Raw genomic sequence first — 23,797 nt, forward strand, 5'->3', positions numbered from 1 at the left:
ATTGGTAAACCGAGAATCAACTGACGGAAAGGAGAGGTGTTTGAATTTTTTACATGCTGCCGGCAGATCGATCGGCTTACGCAAAGGTGAGTCGGATCAAAGAAATATAGTGGCAATGGATAAAGACATTTAAATTCCAGCCCGCAAACAGCCAGATTGATTTGTTATGCACCTCTCTCGCCGCGCGTATTGAACAACAAACAATCAGATGCAGCGAAATGAAATGAAATAAGGCATCGGCATCTTGGCGTCCGCCTGCGTGAATAATAAATTTATATCCCTCATACACCTGCCATTCTCCGGAGCAGCTCGACTGTCAATATAATTGATTTCAGACGCTTTCAGGACTCCCTTCAGCACATTCGAGAGATGATTTCCAGAGATAAACGCGCGTTCAATTCGTCCACTCATGCTCGGTCCACTTTTGAATAATTGTTGTACCACCAGACAATCGGAACGGTATAGGCCGCGAAAAAAGTCTCGCAAGTCGCCGGCGTGTCTCCAATTGTCGGTTGGCGGCGGGCGGCTATTTTAGATCCAGCGAGACCGCACACAAGGAAGGAACGTGAGCACAACTAAAAATAATCGACCTTTCAGACATTAACAGACACAAAATGAATAATTCTAATTAGCGAAAAGGGGAGAGTGAGCTTTATGAAAAATGCGGCGTCAGGCGTATGAGAAATTTGAGACCATGTGACTCGTTATGCCAGACAATTTTTTCTCGAGTTAAAAAATTATACGCCAACTTTTGTAGTTTCTCTCCTCTGTTCAAATATATGCAAATTGCGCATCACCTTGCAAAAGAACAAAGTTTCATCAAAATGTTTTGCAAAATATTTTTTTTTGCTCCTAACACTTGGAAACCTGATAGTAAAATGCGAGTATGATAAATTTTTAAAAATTTTCAACTGATTTTGAGCGATGACAGAGTGAAGTATGAGCATTAAATATATGTGTTGACATTTTTAATCTTTTAAGGAAAATTTTCCAGTTTATATGATATTGGTGGAATTGCAATAGGATACAAACTGAAACAGAGAAGTACCAAGCAATAACTTACAAGAAAAAATTTTTGGTAAAATTAAATTAACTCATGATCTAAAATCACTTTTATATTCAAGAGAACAACTCAACTTACAAGCTATGGTTTTCAAATTTAGATTAAATTAGGTATGAAACTTGTAATACCCTTTAGTATTGTGAACAGATACTAATTTTTGCTCAATTTCCTACCTGGAATGCTAGTTTACGTCCAGAAATTCCTAAATTTAGGCAAAAAAGATCCTCACAATCAGTGTAAATATTTTGCCTATCTTCTAATTTACAATGAATTTGAAATTAAATAAGTTTTAAATGGTAAAAAATGTAGAGCTAAGATTATTATTGGCCGTTCTATAAAGAACCCCAAGGGTAGTAGAAGTTAATCACCAACTTTCATTAAAATTGGAATGTATGTCACATCACAGACACAGCTTTTTAGCAAGATCTTTTAAATTCGCATTCTGCTTCATGATATTGACCAACAATCATAAATTCTCACGTGGAAGTATCAGGACATTTGTATGAATATTTACCTTTTACAAGGGCGTCAAAATAATTGCTTCTGAGAGTCAATTCAAGGCAAAAATTAATTTTTAATTATTTAATTGACTATAAAAAGCTTAAAATGTGGGATTCAAGAAGGATTTCTGAATATTTAAAATACTGGAAATAGCAATATCATATTTGGTTTAACACATAATTATTTTGGTCTCATGACAATAACCATCTCTTAAAATTTTTACTTTTAACTTTTCTTTAATTGTTGGACGCTGAACCAACAGGAAACGTTTCATTTTTATTAATTAGCTTGAAAAATAATGTTGTCAAGCACGTGCGAAAAGGAAAAGCTTGTGGGACTTGACAGTGTGCGACCAATAGAAAGAGAAATGCTCCGTGCGCTGTTAATTGACAGAGGTGTGTGTTGCACGGACACGAAGGGTGTCGTGACTGTTGTGGCCGAGCGGCAGCTAGCGCGCTATGAAATTCATTAAGAAGCCACTCTTCTAAAAATATAATTCATTCATCTCTCGGCGAGTGGTATGGCTCTGGGTCATCACGTCGAGGACGCATGCAGAGGCAACCTATACACCGTCAATATACATATCGAATGTTGTGTTATCTAAAGGAGAGCGTGCAGATGGAGAGGCCGAACGCGCCAATTCACAATAATTATGCACCGGCCGCCGCAATAAAAAACCGAGTTTTCAAATTGTGTGGATTCGCGTGACTGAGGCAGGCGAATTTTTACACGGAGACGCAGTTGTGTTGTTCTCCAAGAAGTGTTTCTGCCTCGGCGAGTAGGCGTCTCGTTCATTGCATGTGAGAGTGTCGGATTTTCATAAATTTTATTGCATTTGAATGATTGGTTTACTACCTGGGTGTTTTTGCTCCGCAAGGCTGCCCTCGCACGAGAACACACAAAAAACGACGTTTTGTTCCAAATTCTTTTCATTCTCATTTTTCCTCCACCACTTGCGAATTTTTTCATACTAAAAAGCTGCATTAAAAAATAATTACTTACGACAGCTTTGTCCCTATGTTCTGATAAAAGTATGAGTTTTCATACTCAATGAAAATTACAAAATGATTTTTTTTTTTATGTAATTAAGGCGTACGCAATAAATTATTGAGGTTTATTATATTATTTCCCTTTGATGACCGTAACTAATATTTTAGATTTTCAATTTGATAATAAAATAATATTAATATTTCACTAAGTTTAATAGGGATTGTAATTATAAAATTTTAATACTTTTTAAATATCAGTATCTCCAACATATTTTCAATCTAATTTCACTCAATACTAAAAAATAGTGTCTGCACGTATCAGTGCGCTTTGAGTTTCCAGAAAATCTGGACGTTACGCAAATCGTAGCAAATTCCCAAGGACAAAAATATCTATTTGTGAATGGGCGCGTTGACAGTAATTGGAGGAAATTAAAGGCTCAAGAATCAAAGGATTGCTCGGTCGCTGGCGGCGGGCGCAGCAGCGAGTGTCGCGCGTTTGTCTCCTTCTGCCTCTGTTTAATTAATTTCACAATTTAAATGAAGTGCGGGGCCGCGAGACGCTGACTTTTGTTGTGGCATTACTCGCTGGTGGTTCTATTTTCAAACGCCACCCTCTTGATTCCACTGGCACAAATCAACGCATAAGTCGCATTCACAATCCCTCGCCGGCGCTGCACCCGACTTTTTCACTTGGCGTGCGTTCCATTGTTTGAACGCTTCATTCATCTGCTAAGAGGGTGTCACAATAAGAGATTTTCGCTTCTTCAACGAGTTTGCGTCGAGTACGCTCTGAAAATAAGAGACAACTCTCTCGAAATGCTAAAGGTAACGTGGGTGAATCAATTTCACACCAACGGCAAACACATTAATTAGACTCCACTTTAAATACGTTTAAAATCTCAAGTTAATAAGTGTTTTTTTATATGAAGCATTTTTTTACAAGAACCGCTGAAGACTTAACTTTTGGCGCAGATTCAACTCTCCCATTGCATACCTTCAGGGGCTTGAAGTAAGAAAATAATTTTAACACTCTGAGAAGTTAGAGCTTTAAAATTGAAGAAACGATTAAATAATGCTTTCTTAATTAAACAAATTAAAGAAAATTTAATGTAGGTATTGTTAAATTATTTCATATTTGCTATTTTCTTTTCAACAAAATCAACAGCTCAATAAGAGGCAGAAATTTAGAGCAACCTTTAATGAATCTGAAACACTTTTTTATCTTCAGGCAGGTGTGTTGAGAGATGCATCTTCTGCAGGTGAATCGTCTTGCACTTTTTCACCATTTTTTGCTCAATCTTCAAGTTCCGCTGCACCTTTGATTTGCATAAATACCTAAGGTCAGGACGATTTTCAACCAGCCTCGCGTCTGTTCACGGCTGGCTCAACACAATTACAATTATTAAGCAATTATTGATGCACACAGCACCGAGAGAGAATAATAATTGGCCTCGCCAGAAGCGGTGGCGGTGAGTGCTGCCTGCGCTCTCAGCTGAAATTTTAAGTGTGGGCAAAATTAGCAGACGCAGTAGTCAAGGCAGGAAGATTAGTTGCTATGCTTGGAATTGCTGCTATTCCGTACATTTCCGAGATTTTGCAATTAGTGTGGTGCTGAGCGGCTAATCCTGAGCACCATAATAATATAATTTCAACCGAGTAATTCGTATATTACTCCAGATATATTATCCGACTTTATAACACTTCAACGCAGCCTCCACGCAGAGTGACAGTAAAATTTGCAAATGCCATAGTGAAGGCAAAAAAAGCTAAGCTACTTTTTCGGGTGAAAGTTTTTGGTCGGTAATTTAAAATTTTCAGGAAGGTTGTGCTAACTGTTTACTGAAACAAAAGAAATAATTAAATTTTTATCAAGAAATAATGCAGGAGATATGTTACATTAATAAGTAATAAGGAAAAAAACTATAATAATTAAATCAAAGGATTGTTTTCAATCTTGACTTCTAGTCCAGTGAGAGCAAACTATTTTAAATTTCAATCCAGTTTCAATCTTTTGGTATTGACTTCGGCAAATTAAAATATTTTTATAGTTTAAAAAAAATGAGGCTATATCAAACTAGGCAAAAATTGATTGACCTTTTTTTTAATTTCACCGCTGAAACTTTTCTGGATATAAAATAAATTCTTATAAAAAAGAGTGACTAAGGAACTAGCTCATGACAAACTGCAATAAAATTTGCATATTATTAATTTTTATTGTTCCTTTGAAGATATTGGAGAACAACTCATCTCAATTAATATTATCTGCGATTTTCTTGAAAATAATTCCTTCGTTTTTTTCTTTTACTTGCCAAAGAATCAACTGTCAAATAACACGAATCATTATAAAATTGAAAATTTATCTTTGCTTCATTGCCTTTCATCAACTGTCCTGAAGTCGGCAAAGAGTAAAAAGAAAAATGCGAGCATAACTTGGCATCAAAGATTTTCGGCACGAGACAAAGTGACGCAAAAGCATGCCGCGCTCATTGAACCAAAATGATCGCAGTCAGCGCTAGAGAAGGAGCAAATAATCGAGAGGGACACGCAGTCGGCGCGGATGCGAATGAGTTAGAAAGATATTCATCTCGGTCGGAGTGAGAGCGGCCGGGGCAAAGAGAGGCCGAAAGGAAGGCTGCTGAGCAAGAAAACACAAGCAGCTCGCCAGCGGCGGTGCGTCCGTCGATCCTGTCTGGAGTGCCTGGGCTAATTATCTTGGCCCGGCAGCAGCAACAGGTTGGGCATATATAAAAAAATAAAAAGCCTTTTTGCTTGTGTATAAATGTAAGCTTGCGTGTGCCACGTTACACGCCCCCTCTTGTGAATATTTTACTGCCGCTGCTGAGGTAGCAGGGCAGCTAAACAAAGCTCCTCTCTCTCTTGAATGCTGATGGGGATAGATTTCTTCTTCTCGGCCCGCAGAGAAGCACGATGGCCCCCTCCCAACATTTTCCGACCGCCAGCTCCTTTTTTGACCACTCAAGGTTTCAATCAAAAATACATTTTTCATATTAATTGCTCGCAGGATCAATTTGATTTTTTTATAACGTTTGCATTAAAAATGAGCGGCGCCATGTTGATTGATTTTTCTTTAGTATTATTAGCTCCCAGCATAGTGAAGGCATAAAAGCAAAATTGGCTGTGTAAAAATGTAATTTATAAAACATATAAACTTGATGTGTTTGAATTCAACTAAAGAATAAGATTAACAAAAAATTATTTGAACTCAAAATTTATTTTTTAATATTTAGTATAATTTTGGTTTATTTCCAGGTTTATAGTTCATTAGACTATAATGCCTGTTCAGAATATTTCATATTTTAAATGTTATTTGCTAAAATTTTTGGCTTTTCAAGATTTTTATTAAAAAATTGAATAAATTATGATATTTTTTTTCTTAGTTGTTAATATTGGAATAGGAAAAACTATTATTATACCTTCCATCAAATTATTTATGCTTTTTATGTTATTATCTAACAGTGAACAACAAAATAAATTTTTTTCCAACTCATTCGTCTCGTTTGATAATTTAGTTTCTAAAATTTTGCAGAATCATTTCAGTTTTTCCGAAAAATAGAGCATTACGTATGTTTTTACTAATAATTTAATTTCCTTATAAGTTTAACCTTTTGTTTTTATCTTGATCTACATGTTACTCATTACTATCCTCCTATAAAACTTGTCTACTCTTTTCAAAAATATTTCCTCTGTTTTATTTGTGTTTCTAAATTGCTCAAAATGTTACAAAAATTACTAAACTTTTACAAAGAAAATCACCGTTTTATTCAGACAAAAAGCAGAGAGCTTCTCTAAGTGCCAAGCGTTGTAAGTGGCCATAAATTCCACCTAATTAAAAGATTTGAACTTCTTAACTACGAGCGTTACACAAAACCGTCGTGTGGGCATTCTAGATTGATGTCTTCATTAGAGCAATGCACACCGGACTGATAAAGCGCAAGAACTCTGGTTTTGCTCACGAGAGCTGCTTTCTTGTTACGCATAAAACGAGCGAGTTCTGGGCCGCTTTTACAAGCAGAATTTCCTCGTTAGATTTGAAATCAGCTGAGAGCTGGTAAATGAGCTGGGAATGAGAGAAGCAGGCAATTCTCCTCGGACATGACCAGCGGCGATTCGTCCGCTCCTCGCGAGAGAGAGAGAGATGAAATCTGAGCGCCGCATGCAGTGCAGGCTCCTGTTTCAATTAATAATTATTTATTACATCACACGGTGAATTTAATTATTTTCCCTGCATTGCTGCGCTGGGAATTCGCTGTACAATGTGTGCATTTGAGAGACGATGGAATTCTGCTTGGCTGCGGGATTTGAGCAAGAGGCACGCAGCGACCAATGCATCAAAACAAAATGCGTTGTTCTCCGTCTTTGTTCCTCCGATGGATCGTAGGAGATTGCAACACACTCGGGAATGAATTCTTGAATTAAAGAGAATAGTTTCGCTCGAGCGGGTTGAATGTGCATTGCGACGAGGGCGGCCGCACACTACAGAATTTGGACTCAATGAACTTTGCCTATCTCGTTTGCTCTTGGAATCGTCTCAAGCTTTTGATGTTTTATTTTATTTGAAAACACCTATTAACAATAAGAGGTTTATTGTTAGATTTACTCTCACAGATTTTTCAATTTAATAAAATATAAATAAATAAAATGATAATAATTAGGAAGAAGGTTTATAATGGATTTTTTTAACGTATAGTTGAAGATTAAAAATTTAATTTTTGCAGCAAACAATTATTTGCAAAATTATTTCAATGCATAAATTTTTAACCATTTAAATTTTACAAAAATGCGTTCATGTCCTGGATATTGCCATCTCTGGTTTTTAAAAATTCACTTTATCATTGAACATACTTTATGGTTGAATTGCAAATAACGTGGATTTTATTTCAAGTTCCGTCATTTTTATGGTATTATATTATCAATTTTTATATAAAAAAAACTATTTCTTTAAATTACCTTCCTGCATTAATTTTGAACAACGAATTTTACCCTATTATCAAAATTTAGATATCATAAGGATTTTATTAAGGAAAATCAAGGAGAAATTCAGAGGCACCAGCCGCACCAGGCAAACTTGTAAATTGTTCCACTTTTATCTTTCGATCGATCAGGAAATTACTTCGCTCAGGATTACGTATGATAATCGGTTAATTTTCAATGCCATCCTATACGTTTGGTCGAGAGCTGGCCGCAACTTGGGTGCAAATGGGGCTCATTAGAGTCAATTTGAGCGCAGCAGGTGCCCCCCGCGCCTCTCTTTCCACACAACAAAGCGGCGAACGGCAGAAAAATGAAGGATTGCGCAGCACTCGCTCGCAGACCTGCAGCTTGCCGCCGCTTTTTATCAAGTTCAAATTACTGCATAATATTTTCTCTGTCGTGTATAATTTGTATAATATTACACAGAAAAAGCGAGCTCGCTCGCGCACACAACCAGCACTCAAAGACTCGTCAAAAATTAGATGCTCAGTGTTTTTGCCTCAGAGCGTAAAAAAGCCGTTCAACACACATTTAAATAATGTCATGCAGTTGATTTTTTAATATTGTTGTATTCAATAAAATTTAATGCCTAATTCAGTTTCAATTATATATGTTTATTCTTCAAATTACATCAACATTTGTTTGGATTATTTAAAAATATTTTTAATATTTTAATTTTATAATATCCATTTTATTTATTAGGATAATTTTTTACAATTTTTTTAATTAAAACTTCTTGATGTTATATTTTTATTGCCTAAATTATAAAATTTATTAATTGTTAAATGAAGTTTATAGTTTTAGGAAATAGGAAGTTATAATTCTAATAATATCAAGCTTTTTACAAGGTACTTCAAATGTGTGGTCAGATTATCAATTGTGAGAAGTGTGAGAACTTGATTTATATTAAGAAAAATTAATTAGGAATTATAAATTTCACTACATGACATACTTAATATAAGAATTAACACAACTCGCGCGACGAATAACAAACCAATTTTAAGTTCACTGCATTTATTTTCTCTTTATTAAATTTTAAATTTCACTTTACTTAATAGTTAACACATGAGTAGTTTGAAAAAAATCAGTGTTGAGAACGGAGATTTGAGTTGAAACAACAGAGAAGAATGAAAATCCCATTATCCTTTTGTCTGTTGGAAGATTGTTTCAGACTTTCCATCCGAAGCGCGGTGTGTAATTTTTGTTGTGGCTGCTCTCGTGGTGCTCAATATTTATGTTTGACTCTGTACACCTCTGGCTGCTGCTCTCGCGAGTAATTATTATCTTGGCTGGAAGGAATGTCTAATTACGATGGGGAGCGCACCCACTCATCACACCGGCTACTGCTTCTCTCCTCTCCGCCGAGGTCGTTCATGGGCGGATCGAGCCCCGAGGGCCCGTGCCGCGGCGGCCCGCATCGCAGCCACGACGGAGGCTGCATGGCCGCTGCTGAAATGATGAATATTTTAGCGCCCTCACTCCGCCCGAACCGCGAGACTGCTCCCGCTTTTCTCTCCGCGAGCCCAGCGACGGACCGACGGTGATTTGTACGCCCGCATTTGCAAACGCAAATTGAGATGCTCAGCAAGTCGAGAGAGATTTATCCATTCCAATTCGTACCGGTCAAATTTTATGTTTCTACTATTGATAAAAAATAAATTTCAATCACTTTTCAGTAACTCAAAATTCACAATTAACATTAAAAATATTAATATCTCTCAAGTTCATGAGATGGTAAATCTATAATTTATGAATTATTACCCCTTTCCATCTACTTTAGCAAGCAGAGAAACACTGAAATTGAAAGGTAATTAACACTCAAATATTAAAATAAAATACAAATCATGATAATTGATAATTTTTTAAAAGCTTCCAGTTTCAACATTGATTTTGTGGAAAAAATAATGTCTAAATTGTAGAAATATCAAATGATCTAATTTAATGTTGTTTATTAATATTTTCATAGAATAAAAATAAAAAAATACGTATAAACTTATAAGTCGAAAAAATTTTATCAAGTAAATCACAGGAATTGTAGAAATTGAGATCAAATTATTATTGTTGTTTATTTGTCCACATTTTTACAATAACATTCAATTGTTGACAAAATTTATTTAAAAAGGAATTGTTGGTGAAAAACGGCACCCCCACTAGACCAATTTAAAACATCTTTTCTCCAGGGCAATATTAATGGATTTTTTAAAACTCCGACGAAAATTATTTATAAATTACAATTGTAATGAAAAACATTGAAAATTAAATTTTAAGAGCACTTAGTGAGGTGATATACCGTCCTCCCGTCACATGTGCGATTCAGGTTGCATATCACGTGAACGGCATGAGAGAACGCGCTGCGCTTGACATGCACGCGTTCGCTCTGGTGTCAAAGGCCGGACTCTTCTGCTGCGATCCTGCGATCGAAAGCAAATTTACCAAACTTGGGTGCGTGAAATTTGGTCAAAAGTGTTTCCGAAAATGGGCAACGGCCTCTTAAATGGGACTCTCTCTGCTTGTCTCCCACACATGAAACGTACGATAAAAAAGAAGCTGGCTGCCTTTCTGCTGACAAAAGGTTGCCAACACCGGCGCTCTTCTTTTATTCTCCGGTGCTCCACACCGCATAATTTCTTCCTTCTCCATATAAAAATTTTTTGTGCGCAGGGAGAAGAATTACGAGGAGAAATAAGAGGCTGTGTAAGAGGCAGCGCGCAGTTGTTATAATGGCCGCGTAAAAAATGTGTATATTTCGGAATGCTTGAAACAGAAAGGCAGCAGCGATTATTTGAAAAGACTATTAATGGGGTGCAGAGGCGAGTTCGTTTTTCTTGCACTCTCTCGTCTCGCTCGATTTTGTTTTATACGTGTAAGCCTTATTACCGGCTGAGTGGGTGTTTTTTCGAGATAGCGCTCGGCACAGGTGAATTCATTCTATTCTCTCCGACTTTATTCTGCTCTCGACGGCGGCGGACGTGAAGGCAATACTTAATGGTAATGACCAGCACTGCGGCGTTGATGCTGCACTCGCATTAGCGACTTTTCGCCAAGTTACAACCCAGTTGGCGGCGCTCTTTGAAAATGCGACACACCGCACGGAGGCAGTGTTTCCTTCACACCAGCTGCCGTGAAATTCTGTCCTAATTGCGAGCTAATCACCTAATGAGAGGACAAATTTTCACCTTGATTGATTCTTCAGACGGAAAATTCGCCAACGTTTCGAATTCCATTCGAGTCGGTCATTTCGCCGCAACGATGCAGAATTCGCCGAACTAGACAGCTCTCGACAAGAAGTGTCTGCAGGTATTACATTTTTGTGCCGAGGCAGGTGCTCGGGTGCTCTCGTTACATATTTATAATTTGAATCGACTTTAGTTGCTTCTGCTCACCCCCATCGATTCGAGATAACGAGCAAAAAGCAGGACGCAGGAAAGCGGCGGCGCTGTCAAAAAAGCACCTTGTCCTGCTCTTCATTAGCGGGAAGAAATTAAACTTTATTGTATAGCGATTCTGGTCTGCCTAATAATTAATAATTTAATTCTTGCAAATTTCACTTCCTTTAAAAAAATTGGATCTTTTGTGTAGCTCAAATTTTTATTTTCAAGGAAGATTAGGAATAATTATTGGGCAAGACATATTATTCAGGGTAATTTTTACAAATAGTTTGTGAATTCTGAGTTGTTATAAATCAAGAAAAAAAATTAGGAGATAAGTACCAAATAATGTTTTCTATGCCCCTAGGCTTAATTTTGCAATATAATTACCGAAATCAGTGCAAATAACAATTCATATTTTCCATAATAACACATTTTAGCATGAAAGAATGAAGATTGTTGTAGAAAACGTTTGCAAGAAGTAGCGATATAAGAGGAAAATCAATAAAAATACCTTGATAAATATTGTTTTCCTTATCAGATCTGATCTGCTCGCAATTTGATTTGGTTTTGAGAAGCTGCGACTCCTCGCAGCTATACGGAAGGACGAAATTATTAACGCTTATAAATGTGTTTGTGGAGGACGATGCACCTCTTAATGATAGGCCACAGCTCTAGCTCTCGAGTCAAACGCGCAGCTCGGCTTCTCGTCTCTCTCGGAGATAATTCCAGTTTTACCAAAGGCCGCTGTGTTTAGGTGAAATAATTCCCTGTCATTAATAAAAATAACCAACTCGGGGCAGAGAGTTGAATTTCATTAGAGCTGCCGCATTCTGATGTGAAAATAACAGACGACCGAAAATTTGGGTCGTCGTTTCGAGCTTTCAGCAGCTTCGAGGAAATTGTGCACTGATAAATTGGCCTTCGAGGGCAGCTGGAAAAAGAAATGGATGCACATGATGACCTGAACTGTGGGAGGCAGGTCGTTAGTGGACGGCCGCCGACAGAATGGAAATTAATTCTCGGGGTCAAAAGTTTTTTTCTTCAAATTAACAAAGAAAAAGAAGAACGCGATGCTTTGGGATGGCATTGGTAAACACGCACCTTCCACAAACCTGATTACCTAAGAATGCAGAGGGAATTAGCATAATTGATTGGCACGGCGGAGGGCATTTAGCGCGACTGCAAGCCAATATGTCAGCGTAGAGAGTAATTAAATCAGCTGCCTTGATCTAAATTCCACTCTGCTCAACATGTAAAGCTACTTTGTAAGGCGAGGATGGGACCGAGCGACTTTTTCTTCCCACAACTGCGCTTTTTTTCAAACTGTCCGTCGTGACTTTTCTTCTTCTTAATTTCCTTTTCACGATTTTATCCGACTTATTAATCGAGTGTCTCAGAGTTTTGATGAGGTGCGGAGGGGGCGGGGTGTGGGGGCAGGCGAGGGGCAGCACCTGCCTCCCGCAAAGGGCCACCTCGAGAAGCTGCTCTGCCGGAGGCAGGTGAACACCAGCAAATGAAGTCGCTTTGTCAGCCGAACAGGAAAGCTAGGTGGCCCAACGAGCAAATAATTACCAGCAGAGTGCCCTCCCTGCCAATGTTCTTTAACTAGCAGTTTGGTCCTCTCTGGCAGTCGTAATGCGAGTGCTAATTTAAAAAGACGCAAAACCAGATTTGAAAATCTCGTTTCTGCGATCATTTTCATAAACAGGTCTAATTTTCCTCAGAAGGGGATTCCAGCCAAAATGTTGGTCTCGTTATTTCATCTTTAAATTGTTGATATTTTGAAGTTTTAAACTAAAAATTTGTAACATGAGAGTTTTGTGCAGCTTTTCCTGTCTTTATACTTTTGCAATCGCAGCAATCGAATCCACTATATGGGGAGTCGTAAATTTTTTGTCGTCACTCCTTCCGCTGCTCATTAAATCAAAATTTCATCCTCACCTGCGATTTCTCTCACTTGAGCACACGCTCTCGTTTTCTCTCCTCCCTCTTGAAGCACTTAAAATTATGAGAGACTTTTTTCCTCCTTATCTGTGTGAATTGCAGATGGTTGGAGCAACCAGTCTGACCTGTAGATTCTACGGCCGTTTCAGTCAATTTTGTAATTCCCATTGTAAATGCCACATTTGACAGCGTCGAGAGACACGCACAGACGGTGCACAAGTGCTGCGTGTCACTCAAGGCACGATGTGATCCGACTCAAAAATACCTAGCGCTGGGCCAGCTGCTAAATCCGCTTACCAATCGCACAAATCTGCTGATTTCGACAGTCACAACAATATTTTACATTTGCAAAAAATTAATTCTTACAGTGTTTACTTTTTTCACAAACATTTAATTTTCTCAAAGCTGTTAAAATAGCTTAAAATGTGATGAGTTAGGATAACATCCTATAATCTGAAAGGGCAATTTATTTGCAAACCTTTACGTGGATTGGAAATCATGGAGGAGAGAAATTTTGAAAGAGTTGAACTCTGGAATAAATTGAATACATTTTTTAAATTTATAAATTTATGTTTTAATTAATTTGTTTAAAAGAATATTAGCTCACTAAAGAACTCAATCAAATCATTGAATCAAAGAACATCGTTGAGGTAATTGTATAAAATTATTTATTTGTAACTAAAATTCAACGTAATTAGCTTTTGAATGGAGTAATAATATCAACTTCAAGTTTGAAAAGGCAGTAATTGCGTTTTTCTCTCTGCGTATAAAACTTATTTCCATGAAAAGGCCTCGCACTGCAAGCTCTGTTAAGTGATAAAATCAATATATATCGAGTGCCCCCCGCTGCAATCATGCAACTTTTTCAATAAAACTCGGCTGCTTCTCGTGTGTATACCAATTTCATCTCCAATTAAAATCCAGCTCGCTTTTGTTGACTCAATCTGCACGCCGTATCAATTAATCGACACGAGACGCTGCCGCGAACGAGGGAAATATCGGCACGTCTCCGCTCGATTGGCATCTAATGAGAGTCTGATGAATAAATAATGCCAATTTCTCGGCTGAAAAAAAGTGGAAATATCAAAAGCAATAAATTATTTGCAGGCCTGAGTGCGATAACAATCGCGCATGCAAGTGAAATATATAAATAAAGAACGGACAAAAGACGGGCACGAACACACACACCGACGAATGACTACGTTTGCCCAAGAAACTGCTTTTTCTGCCACTTATTATTTTTCCAGTTTCCAGCGCAGGCTCGCCGGAATTCATTAAGGCGGTTCTCTCGTCAAGAAAGAAAGAGCAGCAGTTAAGCGCACATAATCCATCTTGTTGAGCTGCAGCTATAGCCTTCACGAATATTAATAGTCGCTTGGAAATCATCAACAACTTCTCAATTTGGACGCGATTATTTCGAAGGAACGCAAGAAATAAATCGGCCGGTCGAGCAACTTTGTGAGTGTGTCGGATCGCGCCGTCGCAAAGTGAAAAATCGCTCCTAATTTGTTTTGATCTCGAAAAATGAAATGAATTGGATTAAAATGACGAGTGACATCAAGCGGCGGCAGATAAGAATCGGTGCTTGTCACAAATTAGCTCGCCCGCCTCTCTCCTAAAAAACTGCTTTTCGCCGTGTCAAATGGTAACTCCTTTTAATAAGTATATGGCCATAATCAGCAAATAACGGGGCCAAGTCGGCAGGTCAAAAGGCATGTAAAATGTAAAGTATTCTGTGCTCCAGTGACATTTTAAATCACATAATGCTTTTAAATTTTTCTTGAATTGACTGATGAATTTTTCCATTTCACCTACTTCATCTATCCAACAAATGTCTTGTTTAAAAACAAACTTCAGCCTCTTTTTTCATTTTTATTGCATAACAAAGAAACCATAATTTTCAAATTAAGTTAAAATATACATCAGATGAAACACAACGATATATTTGTTCTGAAATAGAGCATATTTTTCAATCCTTCAGATTTTATGAAAATTTTCCTAGTGCATCAATATATCGATGAAAATGAGACCATTTTATGAACTATATAATATCATATTCGAAAGTTCATTTTACAGAGCAAAAAACTTAACTGGCATCTCGTAAAAAGCACGATACGGCTTGGCTTTTGCCAATTGAAGAAGTTGTGTATGCGCCGGCAAAAAATGCTAATGAGATAAAATCGATAAATCTTGGCACAAGAAACGCACAACCGCGAATTGAATTGCTTCGCAAGTTGGCTGAAATAATATTTTCAAGCGCGAGACCGCACAAAAAAATCGAACTTTATCAGAGAGAAGAGCCGAAGAGCCGAGCTGATGGAGGAGTTTAAGACGCCTCTGAATATTATGCTAATTGCGATGGCCAAGAGCAAGCTTGATTTACAATGAGCCTTAAAACTAATATTAGCATAAATTACATCGACATTTAATCAGACGGCGAGATGCTCACGAGCTCGCTCTCTTTGGAAAAAATCAACATAAAAATGACTAATGATATAATCCTCTGGAGAAATAAGTCAATTCCCGCCGCTCTCGGCCGTTTGCGCAGGTGGTTTTTATGCAAATGCTTGTTTTTTTTTATTTAGATGGAAAAAAATTAAAAGTGAAGAATGCTATGCTGCTGTATAGTGTCCGCGAGACGCATTCGCTCTTCGAATTAATTAATATTCATAGGTTTTTATTGGTGACCTTTCCGAGCGGCGAATTTATTCAGATGAGGTGGCATCTGCGGCAGTTTTCGCTGTTGACCACCAGCAGCCAATTACTGACACTTTTTAATTTATTCCTACGCTGCTGGCTGCCAAACAGAAGCTGGCCCGGTATGGAAATTTTTGGCGATTACTTGGATTATATGAGCAGAAGGGTTTGCATTTTTGGGCTAGATATGGAGGTGAAATTTTAGCATACGAAACAAACTTGTTTTCTTCTTCTAAATCTTCTAAACTTTTTGTCCTTTAGCATGACTTGATCTAAATTTTCTTAATAAAGTTGCCAATTCCAGCTAATTTTTTTAATGACCTAGTAACTGTAAGTCATTTTATTTGTTTAAATATTAATTTCTTTTCATATCTAATGAATAAGATGTCCGGTGAAGAGATGAAATTTTAATTCATCAAAACCATCTCACAATTTTCCTTAATGAGATGTCTTTATTACAGAGAACAACTTGTTTGAATTTCAGGTCATTAGCTTCTCTTTCTGCCGTGTGTGATGGATGGAAACGGAGGACCTCTTTGAAGGCGCCTGAGATGAAATTGTCAAAAGCTATGCGAAAGTGGAGGAATTGCTCCATTCCTGGCTGATTCGACGGTCCGCAAGAGGCGCCGCCGAGTTTGAAAGATCTGATGGAGTGATAAATGATATGTGTGTACTAGAAAATTACACCGCACCGTCAGCACTTTGCGACGTCATTAGATGATTTGATAAGGACCATTTTTCAGTTAATTAATAAACATATGGCGGGAGGCTGCTGAAAGCCGGCCAATTCCGAGAATCGCGCGCCGCCGCGGCCCCGAAAAAGCAATTCACCAAAATGTCCTCATTATTCAAACTATTATTCCGAGCCCGTCCGTCCGGCGGCTACCACAATAACAATAATGCCACCATTATTCACTTTTTATCGCCAAGAATGAGTTTTGCATTCACAATGGACCAGTGCTTAATAGAATTTTTATACACAGCAAAAGCGGTGCTGCTGCTGAGTATGCTGATGCACGCATTATACGTGTACAGAGAGAGAGCTGTAGCGCGGGTGCCACACATTCTGCAGTCTTTAGTGATTGCAAATTCTTGTGAAATAAAGTTAAAAAATAAAGTTGTAGAAGTAAATGAAATAATTAATTTTCAAGCTATGCTTTATAAAGATTCGATATAAATAATAATTTATATATTAAATTAATTTTAATATTAAAATTATTATTGTAACAATAGCTGTTGATATTGCCAGTTTCTGTGTAAACTATCATTATCCATATTATTATATTATTGCATTACATTTTTTTTACAAATTATTTATAACTTTGAACACAGCCTTATTAGCAAACTAGAAATTTAACAAAACCCTATAGTGTACTCTGATGTCTCTTATCGTTGTTAAATATGGTTTGTAGTTCTAGTATTTTTAATTGTTAATAATTTATTCATCAATGACGACCGATAATGAGATACAATACAAGAACCATAACTTTAAGATAAATTTAATTTACTATGATCGGGAGGAGAAAATAAAACCAGATAAGAAGCATTAAGATAAATTTTTCTCTCTCATCAGTCTGTAGCGTAAACAAAAATTGAGATAAATATAAAAAGGAAACAGGAAAACTTTCTGGACCTTAGCTAAAACGCCTTGTATCAATACACCTGCGGTGAAACAATTTCAAATGCTTTTTCCGCAATGAATGAATTTTTATGTTGTTGTAAGATAATTTGTAGGTAAATTTTGCATTGAAAATTAGCAGTGGTTTATTGATGTGCCAGATTGTGACGTAGGAAATTAATGGAAACTGATTATCATTGAACTTCTTCACAACAATAAGGAAAAAAATTATTAATATTAATAATTAAATGGGAATAAAGAGGATTAAGAAGTAATAATTTAATTTGCCTCAAAAAGTTCCAAAACTTGCAAATACTGTTGAATAAAAATTCCATTTTATTTCTTTTTCCTTCTGTGCATCTTCATGGAGAGTTAAAATCATTATGATGAGAAAAACTTCTCAATCGCAAAGTGTTCCTCTCGTTTTGATATTTATGAGAGTGGGTTTGCAAGAGACGGATTAGTTTTTAAAGGGAGAGCAGAGCACTTTGCCTGCAGAACAGAGAGATAAATAAATCGAAAACGTTTACCAATGTAGCATTGTCCGCGAACACACGGCGTAGCAAAACGGCAGCAACAAAAAGGGCCCGACGCCGACCTATACAAAGTATGTTTGTGTGTATCTCATATCAATAAATACTCAAACAAAAGGGCGCACAGCTCTGACACCACTTTTAAATCTCGGCGCAAATGCGAACTGGTTTATCACAACGAGAAATAAATATAAATTTCACTCGACCTAAAAGCCATGTAATTATCCAGCAATTCTAAATGCACAATAAATATTTACCGCGCGCTTGATAAAAAGGATAGTTTAAAAGATCAGCGGCGGCGGACGAGTTTCGCCGCTGCTGTGGCCGAAATAAGTCGCTGGCAATAACAATAAAATTTAATTCTTCTTTTGAATTCAACATAACGAGCTGTCACTGCAAACAAATTTCGCTAAGGTTCGGCTCAAATAGTTATGGCAACTATCAATTGTAATTTTTCTCACCTGGGGTGTTTTGAATTTAAAGTACCAAATCAAACGCAATTAAAAAGGATATTGATCTATAAATTTTGTCAGTCATTAATTCTCTTTGAAAGGAAATGGAAATAAGATCATCAATGTTTTCTAAAATAAAAAGATAATTTAAAAGGGTGTTATAAATCAACAACAAATTATCAAAATTTAGATTATATGTATTTTTTTTAAATCACGCATTTTTATAAAAAAAAAATCTGTCTTTTGTGGATAAAAAAAATTATACTTCAAACTTTGTTATCTAAATTATCTTAAATCACCTATTAAATTACATTTAAACTTATTGACAATATTATATCAATTTTCTCATGTAACTAACTAAAATTTTCACCTGTAAAAGGATTTGAAACACAATTAATAATTATCTTTGAAATTGAAAGAAATAATCAGCAATAATTTTTCATAAAAATTGTCATAACTTAAGCTGACAAAAGCTAACTCTTTGCTCAATATGGGCCAGCATGGTTGGGAAATAATTTTATTTTGGAGGGACAGCCAAAGAAATAAATTCATTAACTTCTGCAGTTGAAAATATTTTGATCTGTGTGATGATAAAGGTGACACCTACATTTCACGCAGCTATTGAAAAATGTGTGCCCATCAAACACAATGCCCGCTTGCGTGCTTATTAATAAACAAACTGAAAGCTTTTGACAAATGAAAAACTTTCGGTCATTTCATTTTTGATTGGCGTCCAGCTCGCGAGATGAAAGAAGGAAAGGCATGATTTTCGACTCACGCGGCGTTTGTCCTGCTCTCTCGCATATTCATTCATTCAATTCGTCTCTCTCGTAATAGGAAAGCCGCCTGTCACTCCAGCAGCTCCTGTTCAGGTGCATTTGGAGGTCAGCTACGGCGTCGGGTCAATTCACTCTTTGAAACGCGCACACATGGCCGCAGAGCAAGAGGGAATAATGCGGATTTCGATCGCGACACGGCTTTGAAATGCGGGGAAAATTTTTATCCCGAGTATTATGAATGAGGCTCTCTAGTGAATTTGCGGAATTTCAATTCTTTGGAGCGCGGCTTTGTTCTCCGCGGAACAATTCGCGCGCGTGCATGTTTGTGTGCATCTCAAATGACACAATAATTTGTTTGGTATTTCTAATTACACGATGCGTGCGTCAATCCAGAAGGATACGACCATTACTAATGACCTTTTTCATATGTGCACTTCCACGAAGTAGTTCAAACGCAATGCGACATTGAAAGATGCATTAAACGATTCATTCGAAATTGCATTAATTAATATAAAAGTAAGTTAAAATAGTTTGTTTGAATCGTCTATTTTAATAAACTTACTGATGATTTTCGATGCACCGATTCCTTGTCATGCTTTGAAACTTTCAGGTAAAAGGAGTATATTAATTTATTAATTTTTGCAAAATTACTACAAATTTTGAAATGATCACTTTTCTTAAATTATATTTTATTTTTATTTTATTAATAAAGTACCCTTAAAATGTTTTCACATGCAATATTAAATTTTATTTGACTTTAATTTAGCATATAAGTAATAATTAAAATTTCTTGTCTTTATAATTTGGTATTATTTTTACCTGCTGCATTGTTTTGTTACTATGCTATTTTAGATTATGACAAAACTATGTCATTTTATCGATAAATTCATCAAGTCCTTAATGGGTGCACTTTGCGCAAGTAAATGAGCTTGCGAATATTGAGATACAAAGTAAAATGCCTAAATCTCCCCTTAAATTCCTGCATGGAAATGGTTTTTGCCGGTTTTTGCATTAGATACCTATAGAAATAAATACTTTGGGTGCGCAAAATGCAAAAAAGTGACTTGAGTTTCAGAAGTGGGTGGGCTCCTGGGCTTAAAGGTAGGACGGAAAACTTGAAAGAACTCGCCTACTACTCCAGCTCTCTTCCATAATTATGTTAATTAAATTCATCAGAAAACCTCAGGAGCGATCAAATAAAGATGGCAAGTTTAGTGCGGCCGGAATTAAAAAGACCTGTAAAAGTCACAAATTCCCATTCGACGCATAAATTACGCGTCTTAATTGCGCCCGCAGTTTATTTATTGTGTTTTATTTTCTTATTTTACGATGAGCCGCGCTCGCCGCCGCGGATTAAATTTATATCCAGCGCGTTATTTGGGCTGCTCCGATTTCTCCTACGCGGGCCGAGAGATTACTTCGAGAGATGGACCTTGGTTCGAAAGAAAATCTCTGGAAGGTATTTCTCTCTGCTTTTTTCCTCTCAACTCTTCGGTGCCCTGTAATGAGCAGCAGCGGGAGGGGGCGTGATTTGATAGTTTGATAGCGGACAATGAGCGCGGCCGAGCGAGGGAGGAGTGACTGTCTTTTTTACCTTGGCTGCTGCTACTTTTATCTCTCTCTTTCTTTGGTAGCAGCCAAGCACCACACATGTAATTATCCAGGAGCAATAAATAATATGGGAGGAAGAGGAATTTAATAATCATTCCGATAGTTAAAATGGAAATTAGGAGAGGCCCGGCTATGATTACTGACGCTCAAAATGCACTCGCTTGATCGGTGGAGCTGCCTCTCGATCACGAAGAGGCCTTCTGTGGGAGGATTTGTGCGTTTTTCCTAACCAACAACTATATCTTGTGCAATCTCGAGATTTAATCGGAAAATTCCAAACATGAGCTGAAAGCTGGGTGTTTTCATATTATTTTGTTTCCATCAATCTAGTTCATCGTTCCCTCTAAAGGTTATCACAGAATATTATTATATAATATTAATTGGAAATTTTCAGACCGTGACAATATTTTATCATTTATTCAAAATATTATATTAAAGTGGAACTGATTGGAACAAATGATATGTATTTTTTTTTAGTTCGAAGCAAAAAATTCGAAGCTACAAAAAAAATTTATAATAATATTAATAAGAAAAATGCAAATCTCAATTTTAAAATTTAAATAATGTTTAGGATATACATCAAATTTTTCATACGGGATGATTGCAAACAAACAAAAATCATTCTTAAAATTTAAACCTTAGAACTGTAATAAGTTGATAACACTTTTCACACAAACATGAGAAAGTCGGAAAAAAAATTAAAAACAAAGAAAGACACACACATGAAAAATTAACAGTTTTGATTTGCAGTTGATTTTTTTCACTTTTTCCATATTTTAAATTTTTATTTTGTAATTTAAACACATATGACAAACCTGGCGGCAGCCCAAAGGGTTTGCAAACCATCAAAGCCCCCTATGTAGCTCTAGGAACCGTAAATAATTTTGATCAACCTTCATCTGGGCGGTCAGTTTAATTGCTCGGAGGGGCCACCTTATATTCTTATTATTCGGCTACCGGACACGGTACAATAGACCAGTAATTTCGATAGAAAACGAATTACCTATTAAATTAGAAAAAAAGGAGAGAGATAGATGGCTGGCGGACAAACGCAGAGAACATGAATATGAATTAGCGCCTGGGTCGGCAATCGATCGGATTTTAATTTATCGGCTGGCTACGGGAATATTGTAATTAATTTTATTACGTTGAGAGAGCAGCGTCGCTTGTTTTTATTCCCGCGTGCACCTATCAATCAACTTCAAAATAAGCAATTTATTATTTTGAAAGATCAATTTAATCGAGCAGAGCTGGAGAATGGCTCAGTTGGGCAGAATGTGTATGTGCGCGGCATGTGATTGAGCGGGTGGGACCCACATGATTCCACCAAGGCTCTGCAAAAAGATTTAGAAGGCTGCACATACAGGTACTAAAAAAAATAATTAATATTAACTATAGTGTTACTGATAACTTAACAAATATAATTTTACCATAAAAGCTATTTTATCCAAAATAATTCCTTTTAGTTAGTTCATATAAATATATATTTTTTAATTAAAATGTTTGTAATATAATAACTTTTGAATGAATAAAATTTTTGGTTGAACCTTCATGTCGTTGTTATAAGTGTAATGAATAAAATTAAATAAATTTAGACGTAAGCCTTGACCAATAGGTTTTATTGCAATTTTAAAATTAAGCATGAGTAAGTGCAGTTATTGTTAAATAATCAATAATCATTGATAGTTATCTTCAGCTTTATGAGCAATTAACATAGAAGATTATGAAATTTTTGACAAATACTTATCTATAAAATTTATGATTGTTTATTTTGTATTCTAAATTTTTCAATGATATTTTTTAACGAATACATAACAAAATAGATTATTTGAATACTACCTATTTTCTCTATTCCACTATATTATTAATTAACGAATCTAATGAAATCAAAAGAGAGCCTGTATTATTTTTTCACCATTCACAAATCATTTTAAAAATCAGCATGAAAATTCAGCAAAATGAAACGTATTTCCACATGCGTGAATTGCAGGAATTTGTTATTTTAACTCTGGTCATTACAATCTGTTTGTCTCTGACAAAAAAATCGGCCAGCTTAAAAACTGAAAATCTACTAAATGGCCCACCGTGCTAATTATTTTGAGATTAATCGTGGTCCGTTCGCAGTTGGTAACTTGAGTCGAGACCTCGAGTAGGACGAGAATTATCCTAATTGGCAGAAATTAATTGCACACGGCGGTGCCAGTTGGTGAACCTGCTCGCTTTAGGAGATAGACAGGCGGGGGGCGCTTTAATTACAACTTCCCACGCCAGCGAGATTCGATTTCATTTGGGATCGAGTGAGTGAATGACACCGTTATCGTGCTGAGCAGAGAGAAAAGAAAAAATGTCTGATGTCATCGATGCCGCGCGATCGTTAAATTTGATAGTTTCGCACAAGTTCTCCACAAAGAGCAGCGTGGACGTGTTTACGGGGTTGACTTAAGCCGAAAGATGAGAATGCACGAGAAAATTATGTTTCTGCAAAAATATTTATTATATACAGTTCATAATTTGAAAATAGAAAATATGAAGAAATCGTAAAGCTAAAAATATTCGCAGAAAAATGAATTATTTGAACAATTTGAAACTTTTTTGTTTTGAAATTTTAAAAAAGGATTATAAAAATTTTATACAGGTTGATTAATTTAAATTTATTAGATCTGTAACATCTTTAATAACAATAAGATTAATTAATTAACTTAAGAAAGTTTAATTATCTGAGGTTTTAAGAACGCAAAATTAATATTTAATTTCTCGTTAATTTCTGTTCATCTTGCCCACTGCTGTGAATTCAATTTTAGTTTCTAATAATTATCCTCTCACGGTGCTAATCCATATTAAATAAAGGTGCGCTCATAACTGTTCGTGTCATCGAGAGCAAGGTAATTGGCGCCACACATGAGATTCGTCTGTAAAAGTGCTATGGTGGTTGTACCAGTGGTCGCACACTTAAGGAATTTTCAAGATTTATATTAAGTTTATTGAATGATACATTCAATTTTTGATGTTTTTAGCTATTATAATGGATAGAATACATCCTCAGGATACTATTAACAAGTTCAAATGATATGCAAATGCAACTAAGTGCTATTTATAGGCGGTTAAACAAAAAAGTAGCTGTTGTAGGTAATGTCGCACAATGGCACCGGCCCTCGCACACGTACGAGCCATTGGTCGCACACTGCTCGCCGAACGCTGCTTTTAGGCGTTTTAACGCAAATTGAGCCTTCTGCTTTGAATTTTGACT

At 36.4% G+C, this 23,797-nt stretch overlaps 1 protein-coding gene across 2 annotated transcripts in view; it reads left to right on the forward strand.

Moving 5' to 3' along the window:
* LOC132196544 (uncharacterized) overlaps positions 1 to 23,797 on the forward strand; it is a 162,232-nt gene that overhangs the window by 51,557 nt on the left and 86,878 nt on the right. The window contains exon 3 of one of the 2 annotated variants that reach the window (XM_059619279.1): positions 16,042 to 17,776. The exons of the other annotated variant lie outside the window; for it this stretch is intronic. Within the exon in view, the coding sequence (XP_059475262.1) occupies positions 16,042 to 16,162 (121 nt within the window). The 3' untranslated portion in view covers positions 16,163 to 17,776. Of the gene's footprint in view, positions 1 to 16,041; positions 17,777 to 23,797 lie in introns of those variants that run through there. 2 annotated transcript variants of the gene reach the window in all.

The sequence above is a fragment of the Neocloeon triangulifer genome, unplaced genomic scaffold, assembly GCF_031216515.1.
Source record: "Neocloeon triangulifer isolate White Clay Creek 2 clone unplaced genomic scaffold, ASM3121651v1 ptg000012l, whole genome shotgun sequence".
Taxonomy (NCBI): domain Eukaryota; kingdom Metazoa; phylum Arthropoda; class Insecta; order Ephemeroptera; family Baetidae; genus Neocloeon; species Neocloeon triangulifer.